We start from the raw sequence: 24132 nt of genomic DNA on the forward strand, positions 1-24132 counted from the left end.
GGTTCAAATTAGTTATCTGACATAAGCGGGTACAGAAGAACGAGTGTGGAAAATTAATAGTTAGTCTTATTAAACTTCAAAGGATCATTTTAAAATAAGTTAAATCATCATTGTTTTATGTTATTTAAAGCTAAAGCTAACAAAACCTTTAAGCATGCAGGCACAAATTTTGCACTGAAATATTTAATAATAAATTGTTATCTCTGAGTTTATTATTTTGGTTAGTTTTTCCAGAAATGCACCAAGGACATTATTCTGTGCATTATTTAAAGAAACTGAGTTTTGCTAAGTTTTAATACTTAACATTTTAAAAAATAAGCAAGTTAGTCTTGAAAGAAGATGTCCAATTTGTGGCTGACACAAAGTTTATTTTGTAAGTACCCATATCCATGTCAAGGTTTCCATAGGCTTGCAGTGTCCCTGGGCTTGTGTTAACTATGGATAATGACTAAATGGTTGGAGGTGCAGACAGCAATCAATCCTTTACCTGAAGTAAAGATAAAACTATTGATACATCTATATTGATCCTGAGAATGAAAGTTACAAGCTCAGGAAAAGATATAGGTAAGGGGCAGTAAGGGCATTCTTCTTAGGGCCAAGAGAATGGGAGTAAATGGATAACACAAGAAAAGTAGACTATACATTTGAGGAACATTTGGAAAGGGAAATTTAATCTTGTTCCTAAGTATTGGCAACTTTTTAAAAGTGGAAATGTATTTTCTGAATTATTATTTTTTAATCATCCTGTAACCTGATCTAAACCTTTCACATGGGGGTGGTGATGATCTAAATAAACTATAATTCATTCCAATCATTCTAACTGAAAATAATAAAGCTCTTACCAATGGAATAAGCAAGCTAATTAGATCCGTCAGGGGTTTGTTGATAAGCAGAAGGTCCTCAGCGGTTTGAGTGTCCCCTCCTGTGCCAGATTTCTGTGCCTTCATGAGAAAAAAGTATAATTAACCACAATATTAGAAAGAACACATCAAAAATATCACTACCACAGTCATTTCAGGATCAAGGGTTCCCTTGAAAAGCATTAATTTTTGAAAATAAATCTGTTTTTATTTGATTGGTATGTCCTTGAGTGAGTCAACTTTAGAAAGGGAAGAGTTGTTTGAGTATACATCATAAGTCTACTCCACAGTAACTTGGAACAGGGTTTTCATTGTGGCAGCCCCATTTGTGGAACAGCCCACACACCTCCACACACACTGCCTAGGATTGTACCTCATGGAGATCACTTTGGTGTTGCAAACGCAGAGGTTTGACTTCACTCTGGAGGTACAATCCATTGTCGCTTGAGCCTGATGGATGTCAACAGTACTTATCTAGAAATGTACTATTTTTCTGTCTCTGAAACATGCAAAATATATGAGGGTTCAAATCGTCTTGGATAAAGGGACTGGTAAAAATCAAAGAACCCATTATGGGTACTTACTACTTAAGCCAGAAAAACTTAAGCTTCAATTAACTCCCATGTAATTAATTAACCATTGTCAGTGGAACTGTGTAGACCATGGGAAGGCAAACTAAGGCCTGGGGACTGGATCTGGCCCAATCTAAATCTGGCCTGCGGACGGTCTGGGAATCAGCGTGTTTTTATATGAGTGGAATGTGTCCTTTTATTTAAAATGCATCTCTGGGTTATTTGTGGGGCATAGGAATTCATTCATCCCCCCAAAAAATATAGTCTGACCCCCCACAACGTCTGAAGGACTGTGGACCGGCCCCCTGTTGAAAAAGTTTGCTGACCCCTGGTGTAGACATTCACTTATTAGATTAATCTATTCAACTTCATTTATATGTGTGTGTGTATGTGTGTGTGTGTATTGTGTGTGTATGTATGTATATATATTATATATATATATCAACAAGAACAATAGAAAATATACGCAATGACCCTTATTCTACCAGAAAACAGATTATATACCTGTAGTGTCAGGCGGACAATATTTGCAGTGTAGATCAGCATATGGTGCAAAATATCAAGCAAGGACAGAAGCAACGTATTTGCTGTCTTGATGTTGCTTTTATCATCTGCATCCAAGCAAAGAGCTGCAGTTTCTATTAGAAGATTACAGATGTGATGGACCAGACCTAAACAGACAAGCGTACAGAATGAACAAACACAGTATTTGCAAAGAAAATAAGTATATAGAAGAAAAAGGATATTAACCAGAATAATTTATTTCCATATAATCAATGATATTTACTATCCCACTTTCCTTTATATAAAACTCAGGCTTTAAGGTAGGGGCAGGGGAACAAGCAACCTAGAATCAAATTGACAATTGAGAGAGTGGATTCCAACGAGGAAGTCATTCACACAGGAGTGATGACAGTGGGGCAGGGGACAGTAAAGAATCATATTCATCTGTGCAATCATGATTGTAACATAAAAAGAGAAGAGAAGATGCATTGGTTTATAGCTGAGAGCTGAATGCATGCACCTGAAAGAGTAGGGCAGGATACAATCATGGCTTTATGAATTTTAAAAGACACTCTATTTTTTTGATACACATTAACTACTAGTTTTCAGTGGCCTGGTAACAATTTTGATTCAATTTATTTTCAGGTTGATATATTGAAAGTAATACAGTGGTGCCTCGCAAGACAAAATTAATTCGTTCCGCGAGTTTTTTCGTCTTGCAATTTTTTCGTCTTGCGAAGCACGGACTTTGGAAAAGCTTCAAAAATCACCAAAGTCTTCAAAAACCTCAAAAAAGGCTACCACACCGCGTGTTATGAGTTGCTCCTCGAAGTGAATGCACGGTTTTAAGAAAAAGGAAACAAACTTGCAAGACAAAGGAAACAAACTTGCAAGACGTTTTCGTCTTGCGAAGCAAGCTCATAGGGAAATCCATCTTGCGAAGCAACTCAAAAACCGAAAAACTCTTTCGTTTTGCGAGTTTTTCGTCTTACAAGGCATTCGTCTTGTGAGGTACCACTGTATAAAAATATGTAAGTTGTTGGTATATATATATATCTGCAGACATACTCATAGAACGTTGACCACCCATTTGGCAAAATATGGACCTACAAAAAAATGCTTAGTTAGAATCTTCTCTCTTGTAACTTGAAGCCATGGATTCAGGTCCATTGTCTGGAGCAGGAAAAAACAGGCTTGCTCCTTCCTCTATGTGGCAGCGCTTTAGATATTTGAAGATGGCTATCATAACTCCTCTCAGTCTCCTCTCTTCCAGGCTAAACATATCCAACTCCCTCAACTGTTCCTCATAAGGCTTGGTTTCCAGACCCTTCATAATCTTGGTCATCTCCCTCTACATATGTTCCAACTTGTCAATATCCTTCTTAAATTGTGGCACTCAGAACTGGACACAGTATTCCAGGTGTGATCTGACCAAGACACTAGCCCAGGCATAGGCAAACTTGGCCCTCCAGATGTTTTGGGACTACAACTTCCATCATCCCTAGCTAACAGGACCAGTAGTCAGGGATGATGGGGGTTGTAGTCCCCAAACATCTGGAGGGCTGAGTTTGCCTGTGCCTGGACTAGCCTTCTGCTGATGCAGTTTAGAACAGCATTAGCTTTTTTTGTTGCTGCATCACACCGTTGATTGATTAAGTGTGTTCTACTGAGACCCCAAGATCCTTTCACATGTAATACTAGTTCCACTGAAATCAATGGACATGACTAACATGGTGCATTCATTTCAATAGGTCTACCTTGAGAAGAACTAATTTGGCTATGCTATCCTATGCTTGATTTTGCAATGCCTTCTCCATTATCTGGAACCATTGCTGATGTAAAGTACACATCCATTAAGCCAAGACCAACCACATACTAAAAAACCCCTCTATTGGTCTATTCACTGTAGTGAAACAGACATTTTGTGCTAGTATGAATGAGATTTTTAAAAATGGGAAAATATGCTGTTAAATAACTGCATATTTTTTAGTTGCAAATACACTATCCCTGTTAACTACTATAAATTTGGAAAATAAATTTGCCTTGCTCTTCTTTTTACAATAAACTTGCTCTATGTACTCATCTTGAAAAAAGTTTAGGATCATAGTAAGTATTAGAAATGGAATAATTGTTTATCTTTATGTTAGAAGCTCACTGTGATTAAACAAAACATTTATAGGAAACCCAGTGGCTGCAGGTAGCATAATGAAGGTAAGTTGGGTTAACTTTACACAATGACATGCAATATGTCAACTTTAAGTTAGTAAAACTTTTTAGTAATAAAAATCAAGATGCCAGATGAGGAGGAAGCATTGTAAGACCATACGATTACTGAAAAATAAATCAGAATCACTCTGCTCCCTTGGGCTCCACAGTGTGGAGGAATAACCCCAAGAAAGAATTATGCTGAAGAGCTTGAACATTTTTCTCTTTCTTAGACTGACTCCTTCAATCCAGAAATCTGAGAGTTAACTAGCTCACTGAATTTCCCGTAAGCAGATACTCCTGCAAACTTGTGACCTTCTAAAAGAAAACATAACACTAAAAACCAACTTCAGTTATGGACACAGCTGCAGTCAGTGTCTTCTGGCTGCTACAAGCATTAATTTTGGCTTGGCAAGGCCCACTACTGAATGCAAAGGCAAACCAGGGCTTCCCAGAACAACAAGGAAGAGGAGGATTGTTTTTTTCTGCAAAGATGAGTTTTCTTGCCAACATGGGGCAACTGAGATATTTGACTCTAGCAAATGATTCAATACGTTGTCATTAGAAACTGAGGAAGCCTCAAAAACCAAGCCTATCTTTATTTTACTGGACTGTGAGCAGAGCACCTGCTGAAGCATTAATAAGAATTCTCTGAGCTGGACGGCAACATTACGAATATAAAACTTCCAGCAGAGAATCCATTGTGAGGCTCAAAATCAAATAAAATCCATATGCAGCTTAGCCCTTTTATACTACCACCAGAAAACAGATAAGGCCCAGAAGACAAACAGGCATTTTAGCAAGTGACTTATGAATCATATGGGAATAAAGATAATAAAGCTGAAGATTATAAAGTTTGGTATCTAGAAGGCAAACTATTAACATTCAAAACATAAGCAAGGGGATCCCAAGTCATTAAATCAGCACATACTAATTTCACTATATATTTTTCAGGCAAAATTCAGCCTGCTCTAAGTTACTAGGTTTTGCAAGGATTACATTCTTTTTAAAGGTGCAATATATAATCAGAATATCACTACAATCAGAGCTAAGTGCTTGCAGGAAAAGACCACTAAGGACTCGCTGAGTACATAAATTTAGGCAAAGCACTGCAAAATGATTCATTAATTTATTAAAAACTCTACTGATACGTTCCAATATTTTACCATACTTGTTTCATAAAGAAGTTAAATAAGAAACATTACTTGAAGCCATTGTGAACTGGAAGGACATTCATAATCCATTCTTAAATATTTCTGTTATATAAATTTTATTATTTCCACAATGGGCCCATTTTTTATTTTTTTACATATCTGACATCCCCCCTACTTAAATCAAAATCTCAGCATTTAAATAAAACTGTTATTTGATTTCATTCTCTATGTAGACTGTTTCTGTTAGCATTTAGAGTATGCAGCACAAATAACAGACTGTACATAGATATATTTAGGTGATGTCACCACTGCCTACAAAAAGAAACTGCAAAAACATAATTACATATCTGCACTACTCAAAACCTGTCATCAGTCAGTTTCTTTCTACAAAGCGAACATTCAGTAAGCCGAAGTAAACAATCCAGCAGAAAGTGGTGCCTATCAAATAGAAATCTGCAAATGTGGACAGATGACCCTTTGCTCCCTATGCAAGGCCACTACAATTATGCTCTCTCACCACATCAAGTTGCGGTGCGCAACCCTGCTTGTCACTCTTGCTATGGCAGGAGTGATGCCTTCTTTTCCAACTCAGAGTTGGGCAGGTGGGAATTATCCTCTACAGCTGTGCTGAGCTTCAGAGGATGCAACACAAGTTCAGGGAAGATCCCTGCCCCACTCTGCAGCTCAAAGCTGGAGAAAAGGGCTCTTTGGTTTGCTGCTGTGCTTCGCAGCAGAGAAACTGAATGTTTCAGGAGTGCCAAGCTGAATAAAATATTGGAGGGCCCAGATGAGCCCCGCCTCGCAAAATCGTTCACAAGACGCAGTGCATGCACGCCATTTTAATAATAATAATAATAATAATAATAATAATAATATATTATTTATACCCCGCCCATCTGGCTGGGTTTCCCCAGCCACTCTGGGCGGCTTCCAGCAGAACACCAAAATACAATAACCTATTAAACATTAAAAGCTTCCCTAAACAATGCCCATAAACTTGGGGGGGGGACCCAGCCCCCTCAAATATTTTAGGGGGGGGAGAGATCTTAGTCCCTAGGAGTTGGCTCCTATGCACTGCTTCAGCAATACAAAGTCTAAATAACTTGTTTTTGCCCAGCTTTGACATTAATACAGTATTTTTCTTACACTGAAGTTGAGACACATACCGTATTTTTCGCCCTATAGGACGCACTTTTTCCCCTCCAAAAATGAAGGAGAAATGTGTGTGCGTCCTATGGGGTGAATGCAGGCTTCAGGAGAGCCGCAGCGCCAGCCACACAAGGTCGGGGGACAGCGGGGAGGTGGAACGCCGCCATCCCGCTGTCTCCGAATGTGGTTTGGAGGCTGACGGCGGGGAGATGCGTGCTTCTCCCCGCCGCCAGCCCCGCAAGCTCCAAGGACAGCGGGCAGGCGCAGCGCGTCTTCCCGCTGTCCCCAGACTTGGTCTGCAGGCGGGCGGCGGGGAGAAGAGTGCTTCTCCCCGCTGCTGGCCCCACAAGTGCCTGGGGGGGAAATAAATTTTTTTTCTTTATTTCCCCCCAAAAAACTTGGTGCGTCCTATGGGCCGGTGCGTCCTATGGGGCGAAAAATACGGTATTTGTGCAAGTAGGCAGAAATTGGCAAGACACAGATGCTTATGGTACTATGATACTGTTGCTGTTTTTTCAGTGCCAGCGATTTTCAGAAGCAGACATGTCCCTTTTGGCACGCTATAATCATTTTGCCTGCTACTTTTAGTGGGCTTGGAATTATTTTTATGTTTTCCTCTGGCAAAACAATAGAACCTTGACTCGTGCAATGAAACAGGCTGGCAATTATACTGGAGCAGATGATGAAGAAGAGTCAGACCTTTATAACTTGCCTAATTAATTTATAGAATCTACTAAATTAATTAGGAGAACTGCTGGTTATTTATTTATTTAGAGATTTTGATGCTGCCCTTCACAAAAAATAAATAAAAAATGTTCAGATAGTGATTTATAAAACACTGCCACCTGATGGCTACCACTTTAAAACAACTTTACACTGATTCTTGAGGTCTCATGCTGTGATTCAACATGGCACTGGTTCCACTTCAGAACTCTTAGTCTGATTTTACAACACATATTTTTTTTAATTCCAATTTTAATGGGGTATCTTTATTTGTATGATGGGTAAATATTTTTTCCCCTCCACCCTTTTGTAATTAAAGTACTGTAATGAAAATATATTTAGAATCCGCCTCCGACCTACAAATTTAGTTGCTGAAATTCATCTACCAAGAATTAAAAGGAAAGGCCTGTACTAAGATCTTCAACCTAATATTTCAGTTACTAGTGAAATATGAAAATAATTAAAACCTAGTAAAGCTTACTGAGGAATTTTATGATGCAGCATATTTTATCTTTTAATTGCTTGTTTTCTGCTGTAGTATGCAAATTAGCAGTGCCTGCAAATCAGCACCGGGGACTTGTAGGACTTGTAGTGAACTGTTCAAAGCAGATAGGTTGTACTTAAGGAGGCCAATAGAGATAATGGCAATATTTATGAACTGTCACGTGGCTTGAATCTTTCAAAGGTGGAAAATGTAATGCTTGTCAGGTACACCTGTTTCTTCAGTGAAGCATGCTTTGACAATGGTGCTACAAAGCATACTACAAATCTGGGCCTCTTGAAATGTACCCCTCCTTTCCCAGTGTTTGTCTAATTGGAAACAGCCTACAAATGGAAAAGAGGCTCTGTGATTATCAGTGGCATAGCGTGGGGGTGCAGGGGGGGGCCAGCCGCACTGGGCGCAACATTTTTTGGGGGGGCACGCTCACACTCGCAGCTCTCTGCCCCTACCTGGCTCACTCACTCTCTCTCACTGCAGTGCTGGCTGTGCGAATCCGATCCGAGCTGCCGGGTCGCCGCCCACTGTGGAGGGGGAGGGTGCCAGGCGTGCGTTGCGGTGTGGAGCGGAGAGAGAGCGAGGGAGGGACTATCTGGGGGAGGGACAGTGCAGCGGCCGCCCAGCGCAGCGCTGAGCGCGGGAGAGAACCACACCCGACCAGCCCAGGCAGCAGCAAGAAGAAGCTGGCAGCGGCGGCAGGTTAGGGGTTAGGGGCGCAAATTACTTGCCTTGCCCCGGGTTAGGGGGCGCAAATTACTTGCCTTGCCCCAGGTGCTGACAACCCACGCTACGCCGCTGGTGAGTATTAAAAACTAACAACAAACAGAGAAATGGTATATTTCTAGTTCTAATCCTCTTTCAGCATCTTATTTATTTTAATACATTTTTATCCTGTCCTTCCCCCAACAAACTCAGGGGTGGCTATTTGATTCTCTCCCTATCCATTTTATCCTTGGAACAATCATGTGAGATATGTTAGGTTGCATTCATTGACGAGTGGTAGAGCCAAAGTCTAGGGAACTCACTCACTCAGCCAATGCTTACAGAAATCAGCTGGTGGGTGGTAAAAGCTGAAGTCTCAGCTGTTTCCTAGTCTGTCCCAGCCTGGTCCCTGGGATGCATAATTTACCCCTACTCCCACAGGGCCAGGAGGAGTTTGGAAGAGCTTGTTTTTGCTTTCATTTAACTGTGGTTTGTTGTACTGTCTAGTACAACCAACTGTGGTTATACTATGGGTAATTTTCATTCAATTATCTTCAAACCATGGCTCATCAAGCTGGTCTGTTTAAAGTAACCATAGGTAGTGGGGACGCGGGTGGCACTGTGGGTAAAACCACAGTGCCTAGGACTTGCCGATCATATGGTCGGCGGTTCGAATCCCCGCGGCGGGGTGAGCTCCCGTCTTTCAGTCCCAGCTCCTGCCCACCTAGCAGTTCAAAAGCACCCTTAAAGTGCAAGTAGATAAATAGGTACCGCTTTATAGCGGGAAGGTAAACGGCGTTCCGTGTGCTGCGCTGGTGCAGTCTCGCCAGAGCAGCGATGTCACACTGGCCATGTGACCAGGAAGTGTCTGCAGACGGCGCCGACTCCCGGCCTCTAGAGTGAGATGAGCGCACAACCCTAGAGTCGGTCAAGACTGGCCCGTACGGACAGGGGTACCTTTACCTTTACCTTTTTAGGTAGTGTTACCCATAGTTCCTCTGCAGATGGAGTCCATTTATAAGTTTTCTAATCTGCACCTTTTGCAAAATTACATAGATACATTTAATTATTACTTACATTGTTCATTATTGCTGGTACTCCATTTACCACTTTATCAATAGGGTCTTTTGTGAATGATGGAGTTGCTACTCCCAAATGATGTACTAACTCTTTCATTATATTTTGGAGGGAGAATAATTAGAAGTGTTGGAGTTTTATATTACTCTTCCATTATATATGAACATTTTACTATTAGTATAGTAAAGCCAGCCATACTTGATTGAAATCTTGTGTTGCAATCTAACTCAATGGAAAAAATAATAATTAATTTCAGTAGGTGGTTGTGAGGCTTCATGAATTCCCATCTCCTTCAGTGCAACTAATGCATGGCCACTCAGAAATCCGACTGTATTCAATAGTACGTACTCCTAGGTAAGCATATATAAGATTGCAGGCTTGGGTGTTTTGGTCATTGAACCTGTGCAGACAAACCCATGCTCCCTCCCACAGCTTCAGCTTTGGCACTGGAGAGAATATCAGGCATGGTCCCCAGAGTTAGGCTCACTTTGGAGAGCTCAGTGAAACTCTGGCAATAACCTCTGTCTTTCTTCATCCCTTCCAGCTGCAAGGTGTGCTTAGATTAGCTACCTCCTGCCTTCCTTCCTGAGCTAGAGTAAAAGACTGGGGGTTGTTCTGGTGGTGGGAAGCAGAAGTGTTTTGTTTTTGCAGCACCAAAACAAGCCTTCCACTTCGAAGACAGCAGAATAAGACTTCTGCAGTGTAACGACTTTGCTTAGACAGGTTCTTTTCTCTATGGCATAAAGCAGCTGTCCTGTGCATTTTAGTTGCTCATGAATCTAGGAATTCACAGGTATTGTTAGAATGATAACAAAGATCAGGCAAGAATACACACAGAATTCGCATGTGGCATCTATAAGCAACAACAACAAATCACTTTTTTAAAAAGCATAGGAGGCCAGCAATTTTTTTTGTTATTGCTTATAAATGCCACATGCGAACTCTGTGTGTATTCTTGCCTGATCTTTGTTGTGAATTGGAGTGCTGGAACCAAAGAAGTACCATTGCGCAGTACTTCTTTGGTTCCAGTACTCCAATTCATTCCCTAACCCCCCATCCCCACCACATTTTCCTCCCCTACTCCAACACTCAGTCAACATTCTGTGCCCACTGAGCATGCACAATCCTCATTGGGCTGTTTTGGGGTGTCTACATTTTGTTTTTGTTCTTTTAAATATGGGTATGTGTGTGTGGGGGGGGGAGACAAATGCCTAAACCCAGCTACATTTAAATCTTCGTTTCCTCTTTTCTGTCACAGGGACATTTAAAAAACAGCTCCTCAGTGTCAACCAGTACATGAAGCTGCAACAGAGCTCAGTTGGTAGAGCATGAGACTCTTAATCTCAGAGTCACGGGTTAGAGCCCCATATTGGGCTTAAGATTTCTGCATTCCAGGGAGCTGGTCCCTTCCAGTTCTACAATTCTATGATTCTGTGACAGATTTTATGGTATAACGGGTCTCTTAATCATTCTAATACCTGCGTCCCTTCCTCTTTTATTGTTTCCCCCATTCCATTACCCTTAAAATGTACAATTTCCCCCTCTTGGTCAGCCAGCACTTGGTGTCCATTGTGCTGTTTTGAGGGCACCGCCCCTTAAGAGGTTTTCCCTAAATAATTTTGTATTTACAAGAGTATTGGCCTAAAAATAATACCACAAAATAATATTGAGTACAGATAATTATCTAATGTTAATCACAACATAAAGGTAAAGACCATTAGGTCCAGTCGTGGTCGACTCTGGGGTTGCGGTGCTCATCTCGCTTTATTGGCCAAGGGAGCCAGCGTATAGCTTCCGGGTCATGTGACCAGCATGACTAAGCCGCTTCTGGCGAACCAGAGCAGCGCTCAGAAACGCCATCTACCTTCCCACCGGAGCAGTACCTATTTATCTACTTGCACTCTGACGTGCTTTCGAACTGCTAGGTTGGCAGGAGCAGGGACCGAGCAAAGGGAGCTCACCCCATCGTGGGGATTCGAACCGCCGACCTTCTGATCAGCAAGTCCTAGGCTCTGTGGTTTAACCCACAGCATAGCACTTACTAATACTCGCACAATTTCATATTTAGGAAAAGACAGAAGACTAACGTGACCTCTGTGTACATTCCTTTTGATGGGGAAACGCTTAGTAGCATGTGTTATTATTATTACAGTATAATAATTTTTAAATAATGCTTCTTATACATTCACTGATGGACAAAACGACAGTGCCTCAGCTGTGCTTTATTATTCTTCAAAGTGGCTCTCCCCAACTTTTATTATCTTGATGGATCAAAGTGCAGCCTTTGTCTAAAAGGCTATCTTGGAATGCCACATCCAACTTCTTGAGGGCCAGAACAGACACAATGCGGGAGATTTGTGATTATAATACCCTGCATTTGAAAAATAAATTAATAGCAACTGGAGGGAGAAGAATTAGATTGGGATAGCAGTATTGGAGTTTTATATTGCTCTTTCTGCCAAGGTGCCGTTGTCTAGATTAACCCGCCCCTTCAAACGCACACACAATTTGCTCTATGGATAGAAAAAAACATAAATTTCTGACCTGTTAATTATTCACAGAGGCATCTGGAGGGCAATGAACATCTTCTACTCTTGTAAACACTTGTAAACACGTACTTCTATGTCCCCTCCTCACGTTACTTTTGAGGAGGGAGAATTTTATTTGTGGTATTTTCAGTGGGGTGGGGTGGGGGGAAAGAGTTAAGTCTCTCATTATATACATTCTCAATTTATTATATTGCAGCATATTTATTCATGATCAGGTTTTAGAAATCAAAGGGCACAAAGCAGTGTTTTATCTGAAATCCAGAATAACTTATAATCTGGTTTTACTTTATTTTCCATTATAATGGTGAACCCTAGAACATATTGAGCAAAAACAGAGCAAAGTATTCCCAAGAAGCTACAGCAGGGATGAGGAACCTCAGGACCTCCAAACCATCTCTTTGTGGGCCATCTCTTTTCTCTTCCCAGGCAACACCTTCTCCCCATACAACTGCCCCTGCTCTGTGCCTTCCTCAGTGGCTTTTGCCTGGCTGTAACATGTTTTTGATCTGTAATATTGCCCCTTGCTTGTCTGGAATGAGAGTTTATGGGCCCAATTCAAGATGCTTATGCTAGTTTTTGAAGTCCTAAATGACTTAGGTTCCAAACATCTGAAAAACTGTCTCCTTCCCTACAAACCCTCTCAGAGTGTTTCAGCAGAGGGGGCCCTCTTGGTAGCTCTGTCTCTCTCTCGAAGATTTGGGGTGGAGGCGGCCCAGGAGAGCAGCCCCAAAGTTTTGGAATTCCCTTCCCTAAAGGTGCACCTGGCTATACACTATGCAGCTTTTGGCAAATGCTGAAGACTCACCTCTATACCCCCTGTTCTTTGACACATGAGATGTGCTTTCAGGTCTCACCTCTTCCTGTTATTGTAATCTGTTTTAAAGGTTTGTTTTAAATTTTAAATTGTTGTAACTTGCCCTTGGTTCCACTGCTAAAGGGCAGGTAATAAATTTGATGATGATGTGCCTGAATTTTGTGTAGCTGGAGTGTACAGAGCAAGAGTCACACCTGCTGCCCCATCCACTTTTTGCCTGACCCTCCCTTTCACTGGCATCCTGCCCACATAAGGATGCGCATAAGGGAATGCAGCCCTCAGACTGCAAAAAGGGCCCCACCTTTGAGGTACAGAGTACATTTCACTCACTACTGAGTAGCAGCACACGGGGTTAGCAGGAAGAGGTTCCCAGATCAGAGGGCGGTGTTCCCACACATAAAAAAAGGTAAAGGGACCCCTGACCATTAGGTCCAGTCGTGACCGACTCTGGGGTTGCGGCACTCATCTCGCTTTACTGGCCGAGGGAGCCGGCGTACAGCTTCCAGGTCATGGGGCCAGCATGACTAAGCCGCTTCTGGTGAACCAGAGCAGCACACGGAAATGCCGTTTACCTTCCCATTTACCTTCCCACCTATTTATCTACTTGCACTTTGGGGTGCTTTCGAACTGCTAGGTGGGCAAGAGCAGGGACCGAGCAACGGGAGCTCACCCCGTTGCGGGGATTCGAACCACCAACCTTCTGATCAGCAAGTCCTAGGCTCTGTGGTTTAACCCACAGTGCCACCCGCGTCCCTTGTTCCCACACATAGCTGAGCCCTAACATTTCTTTTCTGAGGACATAAGCATTGAGCACAATAAGAAATATGCAAGAATGGGATTAAAAGTCCTCTCCTTACTGAAGTGAACTGTCCTTCTAAAGGATGGTTTGAGTTCAATGCTTTACAAAACGTGCTAATTCCAGTAGAGCCAATTAAATATCACAGAATAAAGATATTAGGTGGAATGGCAGAATGGTAATTAACAGTACTTAATTCTTACTATGTTTAGCACTTTCATCTTCAAAGTTTTATGCAAGCCTTAATTGCTCTCTGACACATGGATCTTGGATTTAGAGTATATTTTGGACAAAAATCACCATAAAAGCTGTCTATCAGGTATTACAAGGGATTGCTCTAGATAACTTTTGAACCACGTTTTGAATTTACTCTCCAGCAACTTCTGAGAGTTTTTATAATTATATCTGACACATTACACAGTGGCACTGTCAACATTAGATTCCAACGTATAACCTTTAACTACACTTCTACAAAAATATTCCCATTATTTATTCTTTCAAACTCATAATGGTTACTCTCCAACTGGCATATGCGGCAGCCACATACAAAGCAAAATCATGTGTACAGAAGCATATCTGCATGCACACATACTCCACTGTATCATCCACTAAACCAGGCATGGTCAAACTTGGCCCGCCAGCTGTTTTGGGACTACAATTCCCATCATCCCTAACCGCTGGTCCTGTTAGCTAGGGATGATGGGAGTTGTAGTCCCAAAGCAGCTGGAGGGCCAAGTTTGGCCAAGCCTGCACTTAAGAGAATAACAGCTCCTCTCCACAGTTTTAGAACTGATCTTTTTTCCAGAACTACTGAAGATTCCAGAAATTAATATTTGAACCTTCTGCATGAAAAGCACATTCTGTGCCACTGAGGTACAGCCCTCCCTCTAAAGACACTGTCCACTTATATGCCTGGTCTAGGATTGTGGTACAAGAGACACAGTCAGAAACTTCATATCACCTATGTGATATTAACATGTTCAGATTGTGCCCAAGCCATGATGAAGGATCAAACAGTCAAGAGCTCGACTATTAAAACTTTTTTAAAAATCTCAACATAGTATTAAAAATAGTATTAACATCTGAAAAGCAGGAATTACTGGAAAAGCAAAACACTTTAGTTGCTCCCAATTAGATAACTACAAAAGCGACCTATTTAATGGCCCTCTGTGTTATTCTATGTCTCTCCATTGCAACTTTTGAACTCCTTTGTTTAAGGAAAAAACCCTATGATTCTGGACCAAACGGCATATTAATCAGGCACTTTATTGCACTGATACTGCTTCTTCCTTAAATCCATTCACAATGTGGCCCACAAAACATTACATTCTTAATGTAAGATATTAAAAATAGTATACATTATTTCAAGGGAAGGCTGTGCTTAACGGTTGGAAATGGAAAGTATGGGAAATCATGAGGGATTCAAGATCTATTCAACAATGACAGTGTAACATAGGAGTTGGGTAAGGGCTGACAGAAGAGAAAATAAAGTTGACTCTGGAGACTGGACTTGTAATAAAATTACCTATACATGCTGTACTCTCTTTGGGGCTTATCAGGATCTCAGAACCTTTTGAAAATTGCCCATTATATATTAAAAATATAAAAGGCTGACACATGACCTTTTTTGATTAAAAGCGTTAATGCTGGATTGCTGCTCTCAGTGGAGTCACTTTAAGGATGCAAGATTTAACAGACTTTAAGAATACGACAGGCACAAAGACATTTGAAATCTAATTAATCTCTTGACATTTGACTAAAAGTCAAAGCAGTGGACTACAAGATGGAACAGAGGACCTCACCCGTGAAGGTTGACTACTATTATCTTTCTTTCATGAGGTGTAAATGAGTTATTAAGTGTCTTCTACCAAGGTTTATTGCAGACCTAATCCTCTTTTTAATAACTGCCCATGCATTAAGGACCTATTGTTTTCTCTTAATGCAATCTTGGATGTAACAACTGCTGCAAGCTCTCATTCGTGATTTCACTAAAGGTCTTCTTCATGTATTTACAGCTGTGACAAGTCATTTCTATTGAAAGTTGCCTTTGGAAGCTTTAACACAGTAATGTGTGTAAGGTGCTTGTTTACACAACCGCTTCTCAAGCCACATGATGGTTATGACAATTTAGGTGATACTCTGGGAATTCAATTTTATTTTAGTATCCAATATTCAGCAGGTACAGCAACTCTAAAATAGAGGGACAGCCTATAATTCATGGTTTATTGTGCAGCAATTTCTGAAGATAAAAAGTAACACATTAGAGTTAACTTCTCTCCATTGCTTTAATATCAATGACACCAACAGGCTATTCCTGCATTGATTTACATCTTTCACCTTCCAAAATAACAACTGATTAAAAGATTAATACCACTATTTATTATTAAGAGGAATTTGATCTCCTTTCCCTTTTTTGATTTGCATTTAAGCTGCACTGTTTTCAAAATATTTTGTTTAAAACTTTGTTTTTAAAGTATTAGTTGATTTTAAAAAGTGACTAATTAAATTCATAGGCTTGACTCCACGTACAATGCTCATTGTTGTTGTTATTATTGGTTTCTATTGATTTGTTGGTTTGTTTGTTGCTCGTATAGGATATTTTGTTTTTTAATGTTTGATGCTTTGTTGTGTTTTTATATATGTTGAAAGTCACCCAGAGTGGCTGGAGAAACACAGTAAGATGGGTGGGATATTAAATATATATGTTGTTGTTGTTGTTGTTGTTGCTTGTTGATAAGGTTGCTACTTCACATAACAATCACTAAGCAACATATCTTAACTTCTATTGTGTGCACAAAATTCAGTACAGTTTCTGGTAGAGGAACATTTTACATTGGGTACAAGTGTAGTCACTGTAGCAATGGTATCAAGTACCCTTAAATAATATCCCAATTCAAAATTGCCTTTGTCAATAAGCAAGGAGTAGACAAACTTTTTTTTCTGAGTGACTGAGATTTCAATCTTATGCACACTTACTGAGAAATACCTCCCATTGAACTCAGTGTAACTTAATTCTGAGTTAATATGCTTAGAATTGTATTGCATGCAATTAAAATATATTCCAACTATCTCCATCAATCTTTTTTGTGCCAATTAGCAACATGCTTATTAATTTTTGATGCTGTTTTGGGCTTGGTGTGTTACTGTCATGCAGTTGGAAAACGGCATTGTAGACTGGTAGCTTTTGTTTAATAAATTGTAAGTTATCCTACATATCTTTCTATATGATAAGAAAGCATTTATATTTTGGGCTCTGATGATATGCAATTTTATTTAAATTTCAAAGGCAGTTTATTAATTAAATAATTAGATAACTAAAATTCCTAGACAGAATCACAGTGGTACTATTTAAAATGATTTCTTTTATTTTCTCCAAGTGTTTTGGTAACCTTTGACTTCTTGGCTTTGACTAATTTCAGATGAGACAGTGTGCTTTTGGACATTGCTGAATACAGTTCTCAGCGTTGATTCACAAAGTTTTAAAAAAACTTTCCCCTGTTCTTCAAACATCAAGAGTTGCTCAAGATGAAAAAAGTGCATTTTGAACAGCATGGTAAGAGCATAAAGTCCTGTGCCCCGCCCCCCTGTTATAGCTGTAAGAGCAGTTGAACAGACAAACATTTAAAGTTCAGAAAGTCAAGAAACAAGATGCATCATGCAATGTGTGTAACAGGTAAACCGGATGTCATGCTATAATATCCTTCATCGAATGCACACAAATTCTTAGACAAAAAGAAAGAAAGAAATGCAAAAACTAACTAGGCTCTTTGATTTGCTTTTCAAATGTAGTTTCTTGGCAGCAAGACAGAGCAGCACATCAGACAAAATCTGAGGGTTAAACCAACAAAACTTTATCTAAGTAAAAAAAGAAACCAAACACTCTAGAGACATATGAATAACATCCCTGTGAGGATTCCACCTGGCAACCCCGAGGTCACTGGCTGAGATTGCTTTTAAACTGTTAGAATTTTTATGATGTTTTAAAACTCTTTGAGTGGGACATTATGTAGACAATGCTGTTTAAATGGGAACACAAACAGCTTCAGATACACACATTAAACTCAAGTGCAGAGAAGTCCAAAGAAAACATGGAGGAAAACTTGGGGATGTTTTTTTTTTTTAATGGGCTATGAGTTTAGTTCTATTCATTCACACCAGCCACTATTTTACACTTGACTCTGACTGGTGGATCTTGAGTTTCTAGTAAAAAGGAAAATAGTTCCCACAAGCCTAGAGTCTCCTCTCTTTAAGCTAGGGCAATTGTGGGGAATTTTAAAAAGTTATTGACTCTGTAACTGTTGACAGCATACTAAATTCTGGAATTAAGGAGTAATCACCAGTGATGGAAGCCATTCTGAGATGGTTATTCTTCCTAAGTCACGTTCTGAAGAAACATGCTGCCACATATTTGTGTACAATACGTGTACAGTGAAACAGTGTTAAAATACATACCTTGCTCATAAAGTAATGTCATGTTTGCTTTCCTACAGGAAACCAGGTTATTCAAGACTGCCACTGCATTTTGCATTGTATTCCCCAGAAGTGCACCTTGGTGTTCCTGCAATGAAAACGTATCTGTATAAGAATTTTCCTTCCAAGAGTACAAAAGGTTCAGTCACATTGAAAAGGAAGCCCAGTGGGTGATGAAGACTCTAGGAACATCTAATGCTGAAAATAGCTGATACTACGTACCTATCTTATTGTCTCCCTGCTTATTTAACTTATATGCAGAATTCATCATGCGAAAGGCAGGGCTGGATGAATCCCTAGCCGGAATTAAGATTGCCAGAAGAAATATCAACAACCTCAGATATGCAGATGACACAACCTTGATGGCAGAAAGTGAGGAGGAATTAAAGAACCTTTTAATGAGGGTGAAAGAGGAGAGTGCAAAATATGGTCTGAAGCACAACATCAAAAAAACGAAGATCATGGCCACTGGTCCCATCACCTCCTGGCAAATAGAAGGGGAAGAAATGGAGACAGTGAGAGATTTTACTTTCTTGGGCTCCATGATCACTGCAGATGGTGACAGCAGTCACGAAATTAAAAGACGCCTGCTCCTTGGGAGAAAGGCAATGGCAAACCTAGACAGCGTCTTAAAAAACAGAGACATCACCTTGCCAACAAAGGTCCGTATAGTTAAAGCCATGGTTTTCCCAGCAGTGATGTATGGAAGTGAGAGCTGGACCATCAAGAAGGCTGATCGCCGAAGAATTGATGATTTTGAATTATGGTGCTGGAGGAGACTCTTGAGAGTCCCATGGACTGCAAGAAGATCAAACGTATCCATTCTTAAGGAAATCAGTCCTGAGTGCTCACTGGAAGGACAGATCGTGAAGCTGAGGCTCCAATACTTTGGCCACCTCATGAGAAGAGGGAAAGATGGAGGGCACAAGGAGAAGGGGATGACAGAGGACAAGATGGTTGGGCAGTGTTCTTGAAGCTACCAGCATGAGTTTGACTAAACTGCGGGAGGCAGTGGAAGACAGGAGTGCCTGGCGTGCTCTGGTCCATGGGGTCACGAAGAGTCGGACACGACTAAACGACTAAACAACAACAACAACACGTACCTATCTTATATAATGTTTATTCTAGATATGCAACGGATGAAACTTGCTATTGCACATATTACAATACAAAGAATGGCAATCAAGCAAAATTCCAATATACAGTCCTGATGCATATTTCCAGATCTGACTTTGTGGTTACAATCACTGATATGAAGAAAATGTATAGATGTAATCAAATAAGATACTTGCCACCTGTAACCATTAATTTAAACAGCAGCGCTTCATTTTCTAACTGTAACAAAAGTAAACAATCAAAATATACGGGAGGAGCCCAAGCCATTTTTGTAGAAGAGGGCGTAAATCCAAAAGGTGTCCCAACGTGATGACAAAATACAATAAACTAAATAAGTAAGCAATGTACTTCCTCCTATATGATAACTCAAAATCTGTTGCCAATCCTAAAAAAAAGTATTAGATATTTTCTGTTATTTTCAATTGATGAAGCAAGTGCTTTGTGCTTGGATACCAGGCAATCTACAATCCAAGTTGCCTCAGGGAAAAAGAGGGGGGGCAAATGGGGGAATTGCTGTCAAAAGGAACAAAGGAATCTATACACTTCACAGCCATTCCTGAACCCTTCCAGGGAGTTATCTTTATCCAGCTGTTCAAAGCCCACTCCCCAATGACTTCCTGAGGACCCCCATGAGAGAAGAGGCTCTTGATGGTTCTCTGACAGTTTCCCCACTTTTTAGGTTCATGTATGTGTCCCACACTCAGTCTTGCCCAGTTACCTAGCATAATATTAGCAAATAAAACTTTAAAATAGTCCACCGGCAGTTTAGAACTCAACTAATTTTACTGATACTTTGAAGTGTGTATCACAACACTGACTATGCCCATTTACTGATATGATTTATTTATTTTAATGTTTATACCGCTGTATCACAAAGGTGCATAACACTTTATAAAACAGATCCTTACAGATCTAAAATGTGCCAAAGGGGGACAACAGAAGAAGCTGGAAGGGGTGGTGAACATCAGAAGAAAACATAAATTTGTTACCTCTGAATATGTGTTCAGAGCTATTGAATACCTGTGGGACAATACCTCCTATTGGAGCTCACTGACAGAGCCATCCAAACCTGCTTCTTCTGCTAGGAGAAACCACCCACCACTCCCCAGGCAAAACTGGAAGTATCAGGCAGCCCCTCAAAAATCAACAACATATAAAACAAACCTCAGACTACTACACATTATCCACTGAACCATACATTATCAACTGTAGGCAAACAGAAGCCCGAGAGACAAGGTGTGGAAGTGAATCTAAAACACCCCCTCTACAGTCCCACATATACGGTGGCAGCAGAAGCTATAAGGATCTAGATCACCCAGCAGTATGTGAAACTCTCCTGGAGCCCAGGACAAGAAGAATGCCCTTCAGAAGCCTCTCTGAACAGAAATTGACAGGTAAGAAAGTTATGCTTTCCCCAGAGGTTCTTAGAGGGAAATGAACACCACTGAGACACAGCAAGACAGTACCAATACAGGGATGGTGTGTCTAGGGACTGCAGACCCTCTACAAAAACCTTCTGCTGCAGCTTTCTACCAAATGCTGTGTCCATTAACATGGTTGAATCTATACCCCTTGGCAAAGGGGTACATAGACTCTCACATGATGGTTTTACAAATACCCAGAATGGGTAAATGACCTGTAAAGGCTTGCGAAGCAGCTACTCTTCTAAGGGAGTATCCTGTAATGCTAGTGTCCAGTCAGGTTTTGCTAATGCCTCCCTTTAGCCACCTGGAGATGGTCAACTTGGAAACCTTATTTCCCCAACCCTGATCCTAGAAAAGCACAAACAAAGCCTTTAGAAAGAAAAACTCAGAAGCCTCTTGAGCTTTAAACACAATGCCATCTGAACATCCAGCCTGTGAGATGTTGCAGAGTTTGATAGTTACAAATGAACAAGTACAGGTGATTCAGAATACAGCAGCTGGGTTGTCGGCTGGAGTCAAGACATATGGAACACATTTGACCAGTCCTTAAATAATTCTCATGGCTCCCAGTCCATTTCAGTGCACAATTCAGGGCAATGGTTTTACCCTTTAAGGCTCTAAACAGCTTGGGACCTAGGTAATCTAAGGTGCTCTCAAGAATCAGTTTGAACATTAAGACCATCTTCATAGGCCTTTCCCAAGGTTTCCATGCCTTCAGCTGTGAAACAGGCAGTGACAAAAAATCAGGCCTTTTCAAGTGTGGCACCCTAACTTTGGGAACATCGCTCTTACATTGAGGCTGGTTTGGCACAAGTCTGATGAAATTTCAGTGCCATGTGAAGTCATTTTTACTCACCCAGGTTTTCAAAATAATTTAATCATGTGTTTATTTTTACCTGCTGCTGCTTTGATGTATTTTAACTGCACTTTATATTAATTTGTATATTTATTTTTACTTATTTGGAAGCCCAGGTTGAAAAAGCAGGTATAAACATTTAAAATAAAAAAGGTGAATAATCTGGTAGATTTATTTCTGAAAGCTAACCCTCATAATTGTCAAACAAAAGTATTTGTTACTTGGAAAGCATATCATGATGGGCCCCATATGGTTGTGATCCCATATTCTGGAAGAAAGAAGGGGTGGGAATAGTCTGAAGCCTTTACACTGAAGCTTCCCAAGAGTAGAATAGGTGAAGAGTCCTAACTTGTCTCTACTAACCTCCCCTGCACTTCTTCAAGTCATAAGACAGAAATACAAGTAAAATTAGTGAGTAATCTGTGTGTCCATCCTTTGCCCACTCTGATACGCTTCTGTCTATTACCAACTGCAAACAGGGGCATGTTCAAATCAGAACAGGAATCAGCGTGTTTTTACATGAGTAGAATTTGTCCTTTTATTTAAAATGCATCTCTGGGTTATTTGTGGGGTATAGGAATTCGTTCCCCCCCCCCAAAAAAAAAATATAGTCCGGCCCACCACATGGTCTGAGGGACGGTGGACCGGCTCACAGCTGAAAAAGGTTGCTGATCCCTGCCTTAATTAATTTCAATTTGGTGTAATAAATATGTCAGTCTGTGTCCAATGCACCATATAGTTGATAAAAAGATAAAATCCAACTTTATAATGTATCAGTATAAAACAGAAAAATATGTGCAGTTCTCCAATTCTTTCACAAGGTTGACAACATTTAAAGATACCACATTTCTCTGAGCAGAAATCAATCAACGGTTACACAGCTGTTTAATGAAATAATGTTGTATAGATGCTGTTTAAAATATTAAGATTGCATTAAGATTGCATAAACAGCCCTGTCTGAAAGTAGACATGGTGTAGTGCTCTTTGTACTTGCTCCATCAGTGCCTGCTATGTATGGTTTAGACCAATATGCCATGGAGAGAAACATAGTTTTATTCTACCAGTGCACAATGAAGCATGTTTGTGGACATTGAGCCAGCAGCGGAGTGCTGAAAACAACCTGGAGCAGCACAAAAAGTCTGAGGACAGTGGCAACAGAGCCACCACATGAAATCTGAGATGACACAGTACTGTGAAAGTACTGCCACATCAGTTTCTGCATGTCTGAATCGGCCCCAAGTATCATGAAGTTGTAGGTATTTCTCATATGTACATATAGAGTTGCTTGTGGCTGTTACATTGGATTCTAAGGCTTGTGTAGAAAGTATTTAAGTTCTACACAATCCATCAATGAGCAGAGCTGATCTAATTTGTGTGTACGACACCACAGACTGTGGACATTTAATGAACAGTGCTCTTGACAGCTTTAATAAAACATAGCATTTGCCAGCAGAGATAATTAGAACTGAAGCAGCAAAATTCTAGTGTTTGGCAACACAGATGAAACAACTTCATTAAAATGTACAGCTTCGGCAAATGAAAGGCAAGAAAGCACTGGACCCTGAAGAATCAGCCTTCTCAAAACTAATTGCTTCAGTGCTTCAACAGGCCAGCTATGAAATACCAAGGGTATAACAAGGAAACAGAAATAAATAAATAAAGTGGAATTCAGGGGAAAAACCCCCTACCAAAACTAATACTTTTTAGGGCACTAGCCTTTTTATTTACATTTTAAGCAGCACAGAATGATGGAATAAATTATTTTTAAGATTTGGAAACAAATAGGGATCCCCGCCCCAGGAAACCTAGCTACGTAGTCCACGTTAATGAATCAGATCTTAACATTTGTCAGTACTATTGAGTTTTGAAACAATTTCAGCTCCTAAGAGAACAGATTCGTATTTATCTTTCAACTTTGACAGATCAATACACACTGTAAGGGTTAATTTCAGGTATATAATTTAACTAAATCATAGGGTGCCATGACATTTCGCACAGTAATGTTATTCCAATTAATGAAATTACACTGGTTAAATTGCAGTTACTAGGGGCATCTCTCTCTCTGAGCTTCTACATGACCTTTGTTGGCAAACAAGATAATTATTGGGAGTGTGTGTGTGTGTGGGGGGGTGAAGTCCTCAAACGTCTTCTACAGATACAGTAATCTAGAAATGATGTGGGGGTGGTGGTTATGTCTTACATATTAAAAGGTTGTTTGGTGTAGCATTTGTGTGAAAACTAATAAAGCAAGCATCAATGTCTCTACTGGTTGTCTATGGAAAAAATAAGCAGCAGCAATGTTTTATGCTGAATTTGGTATACGTTATTCCTACCAGCACCCAGAAAGCCAAAATCACAGTCTAAAGATAGGTGGCTATTCTATTGTATAAATTTTTATTTGTATTATTTATATATGTTATTTATATATTATATATTTTATATCAATGTAATAAATTAATATTATATTTCTAATTAAAATTGTAGAATGAATCTACATTTGGTTTGTGACAAAGAGCTAAAAGGTCACTTCCATGACTAATTATCCTTTTCTCCCCAGTAATGTATAAGATTTCAGACCCTTGATTTATTGCAGGTGTCGTCTTCTTCCCAAAATCCGCTCTGGAGGGTTAGGGGGAGGAGAGGGGAGGGGAGATAGTTCCGT

The 24132-nt window shown here is 40.2% G+C and overlaps 1 protein-coding gene across 5 annotated transcripts in view; it reads right to left on the reverse strand.

Moving 5' to 3' along the window:
• ULK4 (unc-51 like kinase 4) overlaps positions 1-24132 on the reverse strand; it is a gene marked incomplete at its 3' end in the record, with an annotated part of 169697 nt that overhangs the window by 67106 nt on the left and 78459 nt on the right. For all 5 annotated transcript variants that reach the window (XM_079947173.1, XM_079947175.1, XM_079947172.1 and 2 more), the window contains exons 32-34: positions 18057-18162; positions 1937-2103; positions 843-941 (exon numbers count right to left, since the gene is read on the reverse strand). In XM_079947173.1, the coding sequence (XP_079803299.1) occupies positions 843-941; positions 1937-2103; positions 18057-18162 (372 nt within the window). The remainder of the gene's footprint in view (positions 1-842; positions 942-1936; positions 2104-18056; positions 18163-24132) is intronic.

This window comes from Podarcis cretensis (genome assembly GCF_951804945.1).
Source record: "Podarcis cretensis genome assembly, chromosome: 12".
Classification (NCBI taxonomy): domain Eukaryota; kingdom Metazoa; phylum Chordata; class Lepidosauria; order Squamata; family Lacertidae; genus Podarcis; species Podarcis cretensis.